Source organism: Gavia stellata, chromosome 18 (genome assembly GCF_030936135.1).
Source record: "Gavia stellata isolate bGavSte3 chromosome 18, bGavSte3.hap2, whole genome shotgun sequence".
Lineage (NCBI taxonomy): Eukaryota > Metazoa > Chordata > Aves > Gaviiformes > Gaviidae > Gavia > Gavia stellata.
The window spans coordinates 12,238,010-12,250,661 of record NC_082611.1 but is presented as its reverse complement, the minus strand read 5'-3'; the positions used below and the strand labels follow the sequence as shown (position 1 = coordinate 12,250,661).

The 12,652-nt window shown below is 34.3% G+C and overlaps 1 protein-coding gene across 3 annotated transcripts in view; it reads left to right on the top strand.

Moving 5' to 3' along the window:
* PARN (poly(A)-specific ribonuclease) overlaps window positions 1–11,800 on the top strand; it is a 63,260-nt gene extending 51,460 nt beyond the window's left edge. For all 3 annotated transcript variants that reach the window (XM_059826208.1, XM_059826207.1, XM_059826206.1), the window contains 3 exons: window positions 1,709–1,898; window positions 8,717–8,910; window positions 11,648–11,800. In XM_059826208.1, coding sequence (XP_059682191.1) covers window positions 1,709–1,898; window positions 8,717–8,910; window positions 11,648–11,700 — 437 coding nt within the window. In that variant the 3' untranslated portion in view covers window positions 11,701–11,800. The remainder of the gene's footprint in view (window positions 1–1,708; window positions 1,899–8,716; window positions 8,911–11,647) is intronic.
* Window positions 11,801–12,652: the final 852 nt, after the last annotated feature.

Here is a 12,652-nt window from a genome sequence, read left to right as displayed (position 1 = left end):
TATCTTTAGGCTGCATAAGGGTGATTTCCCACCCACCCCACCCCCTTTACATACAGGCTGGGTCTGTCAGGGAATTAAATGGAATAGCCATAACTTTGGGTCTTTGTTTATAGCAAACCAAATAATGTGAAACGGTTATTGTGTTTTAACAAATCACTATTTATCAGATGATCCATGGTAACTATGTGCTTGATTTTAGCAAGTAAAAACATGCTTGAGTTTAGCTAAACAAATTTTACCCTGAGGAATGTCGGCTGGCATGCAGTAACTCCAGTGAGCATTATTAATTCATTCATGATGCCTGTGCCATAACTTCATGGGCAATAAATATACTCCTAATTCTTACAAACAGATCCTGTAGCTTCACAGTTCAAAACAAATATAAGGGGTGTGAAAGGAGGTATGCATAATATCTCTTTGGTTAGTGCAGCAATCTCATGAGGCTTTTAATCATAATTGCTGGTATCTATTCTTGGGATTAAAATGAAATATACAAAGCTGTTGTCCAGTTTTATGTATGTTTGAAAGACTTCGCAGCAGCATCTGTATGCTGTGACTGATATTATAGGTAATTAATTTCACAGTAGCATAGCCGATATGCAGAAGAGATGATCTATTCTGAAAGAGGAAAAAACCAAATCCATCCATCTGCCTCATCTTTTCTGAATTGTTGGAGCTTGCTATTTCTAGTGCTTGGGCTACAGGTAATATGGAATACCTGTATTCAAGATGACCACACTTCAGCTAGAATCAGGAAGTTGGATACATATCTGAAATTTCTACAAAAACATTGGAAGGACATAATGAAATCAGAATTTTGGTCTCCACTACAATTATGGTATTTTAAAATGCACATCCCAAGTATATGAAAAACAATCTGGGTTGGTTTTTTATATATTTAAACTGGTTTACTGGTTGGTTTACAATACTTTCTTTCCATGGGTTAGGCTGAAAACAGCAGAGGACACCAGTTGACAGTCAGTTTAATTTGCTGATTCATCTGTTATAGTGATGGCTTCAGGCCAGAATCTGGCTTGCAGACTAAAGGCTGAGAGCTGTGAAGATGCTCGGATTTGAAGGAATGTTGGTAAATTGTTGCTGAGTGAAGGCAGTGAAAGTTTTTTCTTTATTTTTGAAGTGATTCTAATTTTGCATTGACAGAAATCCTTCTACCTTGAACTTGCAGTCTTTTTTAGTTAAATGGAGACCAAGCATTAGAAAGATACAAGGATGGAACAGCTGGATATTAGTTAAGTGCTGCTTCCACGGATATCTTGTGCAACCAAAAATGCAGCTCAAATAAGCTTATGTTTCACAGCAATCAAACAGAGTTTTGGCAAAGGCTTTGCAAATGTCGTCTTTTCCTGGCAGACTTGCAAAATAAACCTGCTGGGTTAAGTAATGAGACTAAAAGGGAAAAAATCCAGGAAATCTTTTCTTGCCAACAAGCAATCTGGAAGAGGGTTACGACTGAAGAATTGATGGTTTCTAATTTAAAAGAAAAGTCTTAAGTACACTTAACCCTTTTTGTCTGACTCTGAGAATTTCTTTTTTTTTTTCCTAATCACTAACAATGGAACTAGAAGTCATTTATATGAACAGAACAAATAGCTCACTGCCTTCTGCTTTTCAAAATAAGTTATTTCAGGAGACGGCATGCTGTCATTTAACAGTGTTTTGTATATAACATAACTCTTCTTCCCCATAGCTGTAAACACCAGCAGGTATGCTGAAAGTTATAGGATCCAGACATATGCAGAATATGTTGAGAAAAAACATGAAGAAAAACAGGCAAAGAGAAAATGTACAGAAGATAGTTGGAAAGTGATGGAGAGAAAGCGATTAAAAACTCAATGCACACCTTACGTTTCCCAGAGTCGATACTACTGTGTTAACAGGTGAGACTTTTCCTGCATTGCCAACTGTTATATTTTTATTGCATTTTTATTAGAAGTCTAGCAATTTTCAGGTAGTTGTTAACCAATAGGTGACTTTTTTTTCTGTACATATTTCTTTGCATATAAATCAGTAGTGGTACATTAGCTGTCACAAGATCATAGGTAAAGGAGCAGAGGGAATTTGGTCACAAACATGATTAGACAAATTTTTAAAACATTGGGATCTTGAGGGCAGGTCAAATTGCAACTTCTAAGCTTTTGATCTAGTAGCACCATTTCTTACAACCGAAAAAAATATTTCCTTTATTCATTTGACTCCTCTGAATAGCTTGTGTCTTCTGGAAACTAGGCTGTCATCTTATACCCATGTAAAGGCCATCTTGTTTTTTGGATGACTTTCCATGGTGATAATACTGCCACAGAGAAAAGTATAAATTACCATCTTGAGCAATCCTGATGAAGTTGTCCTTATGCTTCAGAAACGCAAATGATGATATTTGCATGGCTTTAAGTTTTTGGAATAAAACTTGAAAAGGGTTTTAGTTAATTATTTAAGGACAAAATTAAGTCAGGACATGCCAGTTTTGATTCTGGTACAGTATGTTGCTGTGTGTATTTCTTGTTCCATTTTTACCCTCTCATGTTAATGACAGGTTTTAGATATGATGGTAACAGGAGGCTTCTTTCTCAGTCATCTGTGTAGCTGTGAATGGGAAGGGTCTTTTAATGTTAGTATAATTATATATCATTAACCTATCAAGTTATTACCATTCTTTCTCCCTCCTCCCCCCCCCCCCCCCATCACCCCCCATGCCGAGTCTATCAATTCTATATAAAAATAAGTTTCAGTGGAGTGCATAAGTTACATATAAGGTGGGGTTTGGGGGCTTTTTATTGCTTGTTTCTCCCTGGTTAGACAGACCAAATGAGATGGTCGTAAAACCAACACTGAGATCTTTCTGCTTTATCTTGGGAATGCTATGATAAGTTCTAGCTCTCATTATATCTTCCTGTAAATGTTATCTGTCATGTAACAAATAAACTAAACTTGTTCTGTTCTTCTCACTTACATGAGCTTATGATTTGTCTACTTTGCAAAATTAAATGCAGGTGTGTATTTTGGCTAGCTGTCAAATTTTCATGGCTTTTGTCATGGTGAGAATTCTGAATGTGTTAGAGACATGTTTGATCCCTAAAAAACATATGGAGGAACCTGGTGTTAAAATCCATAGTCAATGAAGTTAGTTTAATTGAACTACTGTACTTAGCAAAACTTTCAAGTGCACCCTGTGAAGAGGTGAGGAGCTCTAAAGATTGTCCTGATACTAGTTTACATGTGGCTACAGTTTAGGTCTATAATGAAGTCTGTGTTAAATAGTCTGAAAATACTTACCACATCTTGAGTCTACTGCAAAGAAATACTAAGTCCTATTTTTATTTCTACTAGAGGAAGTATCTCTCCTCAATGAATGTTGTTTTTTGGGTATCTTACAGATTCTAGACAGATGGTAAGAGAGGCAGCTTATGGTTTGAACCATAGACAACTTATTCTTTTAACATATACTTTGGAAAACAGTAAATGCAGAAAGCTGATTTGTTGTTATCTCACAAAGAAGTTTGAGGACTACCACAAATGTATTATTTGGAAAATTGCTGAATAAAATTTTCAGTGAATTCTTTCCTTAAAATTACGATACACCACAATGAGTTGTATGCCTAAGCGCTTAATCTACTTGAGAATTTTTAATCTTTTTTTTTTTCTAGTGTTGTAAAATTCCACAAGAAGCAGCCTTGTTTTTAGGTGGTCAACACTTTGATAGCCTTGGATTGCCACCTTTATTTTGCTGATAGAACTTCTTTTGTAATTGATGTTACATTAATTTTTGTTGTCTTGTTATTCCATTAATAAAATTATTTGGTTCTGTTCGAAATTCCTTTTCATGCATGTCTTTTGACATGTTCTTCTTAATTTTATTTTTATTTGCTAGTAGTTAGATTGTGTTCTCCTATCAACTAACCTTTTGTAAATGTTTCGTCTTAATCTGGTTAGGTATAACATGGAACTGCAAACCTTGTGGTCTTTCAGTTCACTCATGATGAATATTTTCCTTTTGTTCCCAGACAAAGATATCTTAAAAATATTTATTTATACTTTCATATATAACCATTTTTATATAAAAATATATAAAATATAACATAATAAAAATATTTATGAAGCAATCAGGACAAATATATGTGTGCATGTGTATGTGTGTATATTTGTCCAGATTAATTTGAATCATATATAGTTGAGCATTCAACACTGTGATGTGTCTAGCAGCTGATCTCTTATAATAGCTTCACGTTACTATATCCTTTATTTATTTATTATTTAATAAGCTTACTGCTTCAGTTTCTGCCAGGGAGCACAGCTGCAGAATAGTTGTTCCTCTCCATGATGACAATATATCCTGCCTACTCTTTCATTCAGTAGTGAAGTTGTTGGGTATTTCTTGTAAGGAATTTTTGTCTTTAAATTGACAGATTGATAAGTATGTAACAAAGGTTCTTTAATTTCTGTCTTAATAAAAAAAACTATAGTCCCATATTATAGAGGAACTACTCTTCAGAAAATATAGTGTAATAGTATTAATAGCAGTCACAAGGTAAAATCACTTATAATTAACATATACTTCTTGCATATAACTTATTACTACTGTTAGATATCAAAATTGATTTTAATGGAAATATGCCTGATTATTAGTGTCAGATACAGAAGTTGAGGAAAAACTGATGCATTTGACAAAACTTAAGTAGTTAATAAGATCCCCTTGTCTAAAGCCATTCACTATTCAGAATACACTTTCGAAATGGATGGATCACGGCCTCTTGTGTATTATACAGTACCGGCTATGTTGTGCTTAGCAAGTAACTGCCTGCCAGCTCTGTCATGACTGCTAAATGCATGGACTTAAGATCTTTTCCTTAGCAAAATAGTGTTAAACCATAGCATGAAAAATCAAATAGGGTATGTTCTATGTAAAACTAGATACCCTGCTCTACTTGTAGTCACTTGTCCCATTTTTCCTGATCATCATCTGGGCATGAGTAAAATAAAATAAGGCCAATGGTGAAAGACCTACACTAGTATGAAGTACAGGAAGGTGATACGTCATTTTGCCTTACAAGTTTTCTAGCTAAAACCAAGAGTGTTGCATCTTCTGTCAAGTCAGGGTCCTGTTTGTAGCACCACTTCCTTGAATGTCTTTATTTTGCTGAAGATAGTTTGCCTCATTTTTGAAATGTTCATGTATTTCTGATGATGATTCTTTTGCTTTTTACAGAAATGGTTGTTTATAGTTGTTTATTACTAAATAAAAGATAAGAATTGGGAAAAGCAAAGTCATTAAAGATACAGATAATAAATATTGCAAGCAAATTATTATATCCACTATTCTGGTGTTATTTCAGATTTCACCTGCTCTTAAGCTGAAAGGACTGATTTTTATGATGGGACAGTAACTATTCCCCCCCTCAATGTTGTTCAAAGTGGCAAGAAAACACAGGGTTTATGTTTTCATTTAAATGAAATATACTGAAGTTGGAGGTCTGTATATATCCAGGCCATTTCAAGATGCTCTGTTATGATGGAAGTAAGTGGTCTTTTAAAAAGTAGGACATGCTTTTCCAAAACAGAAAATGTTTAATGCTACATCATCATAATTTTTTCCCACCTTTTGCTCCCCCTCCACTTGCTGATTCTGTCAAAATAATTACCATAGTACTAGTTGGATTACTGCTATTTAGTAGCTGAAATGACATTACAAAGTTCATGGGCAGTTTAATCAGGTGGAGTCCATGCTCTTTCTGGCAGTAGAGTGATACATAAATCCTCCATATCCTGTTGATTCATCTAGTGCTAATGTTGCTAGTCATACTGCTGGAATTTAACAAAAATACTGTATTCTTTGTTGAATACGATTGTACTTAATAGGAAGAGAAATTCAGAATAAACCCTATGTTTTCTGTTTCTACCACCTGTCCTTCAGTGGCATTCATCCTGCTCAGGTTTGCCTGTGGGCTGGCATCAAAATAGGTCAACAGAAGGGAGAGGTTGAGGAAAGACTAGTGGAAACTGCCATCACTGAAGACACTTGGAACCCCACCTACCATCATCGTTGACTGATGTGAAAGTTATATTGTGTTCACTAAGTAGATTTGCCAACTGGCAACGTATGATAGGCTTTTCGTGTGGTTTTGGTTTTTTGGTTTTCTCCCTACCCAAAAAAAACCCCAAACCCAAAACCCCCACACTTGGCTAGTAATTTTATTTTAAAAGTGAGAACGATCTCATTTCAATATACAAAAGAAATTTCAGAACGTTCTTAAACATATTCTTAAAAAAAAAGAAAAAAAATTGTCTGGATGATTGTTGTACATGTGTGTTTTGAAACCTAAGTGCTACGTTTGTTAATGGCTGATGTAAGACTCCATCTCTAAATGGTTCAGGTATCCAAACAGCTGAGGATCCTAAACAAGTATATCTGAATTGGACAATTACTGATAGCTATTACCTTATTTGATTCTTTGACTTTAGCTGTTTCTCAACAGAGTAAGGAAATTGAGACAGAAATATGGACTTACTCCAAAATAGCTGGTATAATCAGAAAACTGAACTTTGCTCTGAGTAGTGCTTTAACTTGTATATACAACCATACTGATTTGCTACTATTGTTAAGTGAATAAATAATGTTGCTGTAGTCCTCGAATCTTATTTTAGGTCAAAGAAGAATAAGACACAAAAAAAATCAACCCTTCGCCACCTAGAATCCATGCAATCAGTGAATGAATGTAGAATAAAATTAATATTTTGGGAGAAAGCAAGAAGTCAGCAGTTTTTAATTATAAAATATATATATTTTGGATTTTGTGCTGCTATTTTTTTGCTGGGTTATTTTCCCTTAATGTATCTGCAGGAAGAACTTGAGGCCTAAAATTAATTTTTCTTTTGTACTTTGGTACACAGCTAAATGCGCACTGAAGGTCAAGAACTTGTTTCTCTTTATTTGCAATAACTTCTCAAGTGTCTAAGTTGAAAAAAATTAAACTCAGCCATAAGACCTTTCAAAAAGGAAGCTTCTTCCTACAGTGAGTGCAAGTTCCCTTCTAAGAGTCAAGTGCTCATAATATGTCTAAGAAATCCTGGGATCATAATCTATGGCTCCTGAGTTTTTCTTCCTTATGTATTTTTTAGAGTATCTTTCACAAAAGTAGAATTCTTACAAACTTTTCTAAACAATGTTTTAAAAAATGTGTAGAGTTATTTTTCATTTTCTAAATGCTCTTTCTTCACTAGACCTTTTTTCTTTCCAAACCTAGCTTTTGCCTGGTTTACAATATTGAAGTGTGTATGTAGGCTAAACAGTTCTACCCAGCTTTTTGGCTTGTGTCTTTTTATTGATGGTAGTTGCGGTGTGATTCAAAATGATGATTTGTAAGAAATGATGCAAGAAGGCCGCCTGTGTGTGAATGTTTGGAGGAAAAGCCAGCTATTCATCAGAGTAAATGGTGTTTGCGCTCCTAAAGTGGAAGTAAGAGCATGAGGCGTAATCATATGTTTCATGTTTGTTTATTGCCTTTGGACATCCCAGAAAGAGTCTGTTTTAAATTGCAAAATGTTCAGCTGAAAAAATTCCATTTCAAAGCCAAAACTATACAGCCAAATTTAACAGTCCTTTAGCTGAAACCTTGTTGAAACACCATAATTCCCTGCTATTATTGATTAGAAAGAAAAAATAAAATAGCTTGGAAAGCTTTCTTATATAAGTTCTATGTTAATTTTTGTTTAAATAAAAGAATAGAACATGTTTTAGATGCATACAGCCATTTTGTGTACTTAATGAAAAACTAAAGGTTTGTAAGTCTAAAACTACCTTTTTTTTTTATTTGGCTGTTCTAAAAGAGCATTAAAATAGACATTTAAGTAGCTGATATTCACATATCTAGAAGTTTGTAATGGGAATTATTTTTTTAATTAGCCCCTTTGATACTGCATTCTTTCTTATACTCATGCTAATTTGATTTTAATATTGTCATTTGTCTGTCAGGGAAACTTAACAATAGCATTCCAGTCAAATGAAAATCTATGCAGTGTTATTTCAATGTATGCTGAATGAAATGGAACTCTAAGTTCATCTTCATACTGTATTAGTCAGGCTTCATTCAAATACGACTTATGAAATGAGTGTGCAATTTTTTGTGCTTTTTATTTTACCAGCTGGATGGATAGTAGGACTCTTCACTTTAAGGCCTGATTTAAAGTTTATTATATGGAGCTTGGTGGTTTTCTCTACCTTTATATAATAGAAATAATTTTAAAACTGCATATAGTTCCAGGACAGAGGACGAAGTTGGCATGTAGAGTCCTTCAATACCAAGATGTGTGTTTGAGGCTTAACAGTTGTATATAACTTAGTGTCTATTGAGAATGCTTTACAAGAGCTTTCGTAACTAAGAGAATAAAAATTAAAATTAAGCAGGGATAGAGAACAGCTTTAATTACATTTGAGTTGAGTGATCTTATCAGAATAGCAGCTAAGCCTGAGACATTTATAGTACAAAGAATGAATACCTTAATCTACCTAAGATTGGATTAGATAGCCAACTTACAGAATTTTATAGTTGTCAGATCTTCCAGATGATGTAATTTCATGGTACACCACTTACTACAGCTTATTCTACTACCTTCATAAGCATTTAATAGATGTACAATAGCTAGTACCTATGTTATAGTTAGTTATTCTTGACTTGTTCATAATCATATTTCTTCTACATTTCAGTTTTACAGGTACCAGTACGGTGGGAAAGAGAAGCATGAGTCCTATTCAGGAAGAAACTGGTTCTGATGATATGGAAGAGGGAGAAGGCCAAGATCCAGAATATGATCAGACAGACTCCTGTGCAGACTCCCTTCCAGATGGTAAGAAGAGAGCCAAAAAGTTCAAAAAGATCAAGACAGAACAAGTTCCAGCAGGTAAGCACAATGTTTGTGCGCATGGTTTTCTTTTCTGTTTGGAACTGCCCTAAGACTGAACAGAACTGAAGTTGTTTTCTTAAATCTCTTAACTTTTCTGGACTTCTATGAATGTAATGCAATAAGTCACTGTTATAAGTTATTTAGCAGTAAGTTATTTAAACTGGAGATTGCATCATACAAAAATTGTAAAAACAAAACCCACAAAAACCCCAACAAACAAAACCCCACAAACAACCAGAACCCCACCTGAGACAAACCAAAGGAAGCAGGATGTAGTTGATATCTTACTTGCTTACTTCCTTCCTTAAAATAAAGCTCTTTTAATATTTTTAGCTATTTTCAATCTCTCTTTTTTTTAAATGTGACTTTTAGTTAAGGTTACCCAGTATGTTTTGCATATCACAAGCAAAATTGAAAGAGTTCTGGAAGTAGGCTTCTAGACTAGATTTCCCTGTTGATCCAGTACTTTATAAGGAAATGTAAGGTTAACTTAATGTGGACATTTTCCCTTAAGCTTGATTGGACGGAGTCATGGCATAATTGAATGCACATAGCTTGACATGCCAGATGTGTGTCGTTAGACAACCTCTGTTGCTTGCAAATGAGTCCAGTTTTAATAAACGTACCTGCTGCCCTGAAAGCTAATATTAATGAGCACTTTAAGACTATATATCCTTACAATATTGCATTGACATCCCTTATTTACAGTTATTTATGAGATATTTCTGTAAATTGAGAAAACAATGGAATTTCTCAATCTGGTCAGAATATTATTTACCTCTACAATTAAGCCAAAACTTTGACAGTCTACCTGCCTGCCCCTCACCACTCTTCTGGCACACCTCTTGCCACAGTGCTGTTTTAGGTTGAGTGCAGTTTGACCTAGTCAGACTGCTGGTTTATATCTCCTGGTATAAATAACCAGGCTGCAACTCTACTGAAACGGTTTCCTCTCTAGAACATTTCCTGAGAACGTGTTGGCTTTCTGAGACAACTCGATGAAGGAGTAAGCTGCCAGACAGGTGCTGATCTACTGGGGTTTTAAAAATGCAGGCCTTCAGCTTTCTGGGTGCTTTGCATTTATGAATCACTTAGTGGTGGTTTTTTTCTGATAACACTTGGCAAGCCAGTGAGGAAAAGTGAATCTGTTTAAAATCCTTTCCAAACATTTTGGACAGGTGGATCATAGTCACCCTTAACAGGTCTTGCAGTCTACCACATGCTCTGATCTACCACATGCTCTGAGTAAGCCTTTGCTTGTTTGAAAGGCTTACCGGACTGTGAGCAGATCATTCACATTTTATGGACTGCTGGTTGTTGAAACTTGAGGAATCTCACTTTCAGGAGATGCAGATTTTGAAAAGTAGAAGAAATAGTAGTTTTTTGTTGTAAAAGTGTCAAGTTGTGGATTTGCCCAAGTGATTTTTTTTTTTCTTTCTTCTGTTATGTATTTTATAAATTTTCTTTTTTTAATCTGTTTTAGAACTTGTAATGCTTGAAAAATCCGATAGTGTTTCTAATACAAATTATAAATCCAAATAATATTTTTCTTTCTTTTAAAAACTGTTTTGATGTATACATTAGTATATGCAATATTCTCTGTGGTTTTTGTAACTGTAGCCATTATTGTTCTTTATTTGGTTGAAGACTTTTCACCTAGGGTTGGTGTAAGGGGGTTTTTGCAGATTTTAATACCTACATATATTTTAGCCAAAGTACTTTGAACTGTATCTGACTGACTAAACACAGGCAGGTGACAATCAGATGACTATGGTTTCACCTGATATTTTTGCTATGTTGTGTGAGTTATTGCAGCCTGTACAAAAAAAAAAAAGTAAATAACCTTAGGTCATATGAATTTAAACCTCAAAAGACTTTGATTTTTATTGATCTAGTTATTGTTGATTCCATTTCAACTTTTGTTAGTAATTTCTTGCAGAAATGGATTAGACTATTTTAAAAAATTTAGTCATATCTTAATTATTGGTCATCTGGAGCACTACCTGTATTGAAGTGTATTCAGGTATTAATAGTTAAAAATTCGTTTCAATATCTGCTCTAGCCACTTTTATCCAGAAAGTGGTATTGTATACCAAGCATCCTTCCTTCTGGTTTGGTAGAGGAAAATCTTTCTTAGCTGACTCAAAAGCTGTGCTTGGAAGTTGCTTTCTTCTTGTAGTTCAATAGGGCAATTGGGCCATGCAAGCATATGCAAAATGACAAGACTGCTGTAATTCCAAGTATAAAATTCATGCTCTGTATTTGGCATTATGGAAATATACATTATCGGTATTAGTGTGATTCATCTTTCTTCTCCAATTAATTTGGGCTGGAAATATTCTTCACTGTCTTAACTGCCTTAAACAAGAACAATTGCAGGCACACTTGGGAAAATAGTAGTATTTAACTTTATTATCGCAGTTGTTGCAAAACCAAAATTACTTGGATTAAAAATATTCATTAATTGCAAAATATAATATCTACCATTTGGGTAAGAAACTTGACATTAACCTTTTTTTAATTTATTTTTTGAAGTGCCTACTCATAAACTATCATTTGGTTTCCCTTTGTAAATATTGATTTGCCAGTAATGTATATAGAGCCTTACTTTAGAGGAGAAAATATGTCTTTGTATGCTCTGAAAGAATAAAAAGATTCTTGATTTAATTCTTATTCCTTTCATCGTTTATATGTTGAAGTCTTTAATACACTGTTCCATGACTCTGTCTTTTAGGAAGCCTCACAACTAGTTCCACTGGAATTTTTGAAGTCCCTGAAACATGGTAGGAAACAACTGCCTTAACAAGTGGAATTGATTGAAAGCAGTTGCGAGAATACACCTCTTGGAAGCCATACTTTATTTAAATAAAGTGGTGTTAAAAAAGCAGTATGTGTCCTGAAAATCAGTTTAATGATTTTAAACTGTTTATTGAACAATCACTGTCAATTTTACTTGTGTGTATATTAACTAGTATATGATTTGTTGTTGATCATGTGAAATCCTTGCTGTCGTAAATGATGTTAGATTTAAGAAGCAAGACTAAATGTATTTTGGTCACCTACTTTGGCATGCTGGCTATGAAATGTACAAAAAGAACTGGCACTCCATGATTTCATGCTAGGCTGTTTCCTGTGCTTGAGGGGAGTTACCACAAGTCTCCTAATGTTTAGCAATTTTTTTCAGGCAATATCAGTATGCTGTCAGCATTCTTGAAACAGGTAGAACTACAGTTTCGCAGATCGCTTTCTACCAGTTACTTTATCTGTAAATCTTTTTTAGCTTTCTGTTCTCTACCCCCACCCCCTGTGCAGCCAGTATTCATCTAAATAGCAATTTCACACATACCTTATCCTTTCAAAAACCTGTAACTTATAAATTTCTCAAACATTAATTTCCTGGTGGGAGGTAGTTTTTCTTTGTTTTCACATCTGTTGCTGTTTTCACTCAATCCTGATCTGTTTCTTCCCCAGCTTGTGGGGTTTTTGTAAAAATGTTTTTTGGTACCTGTGACAAACCTGCTAACTGCACCAGCCCTTTATTTGTTTAAAAAAAGATTTGCGTTGGTAGATTTCAGAAAATGTTTGATATTTAACATTTTTGTATCATGGAAATAAAATCAAAATATGTATTTCCATAAAATGAAAATTAAAGACATTTTCTTAGGAACTGCTTTATTTTTATTTGTTAGCTTCTGAAATGTTTTTAGTGAACTCTTCTTTTTTCTTCATAATATAACAA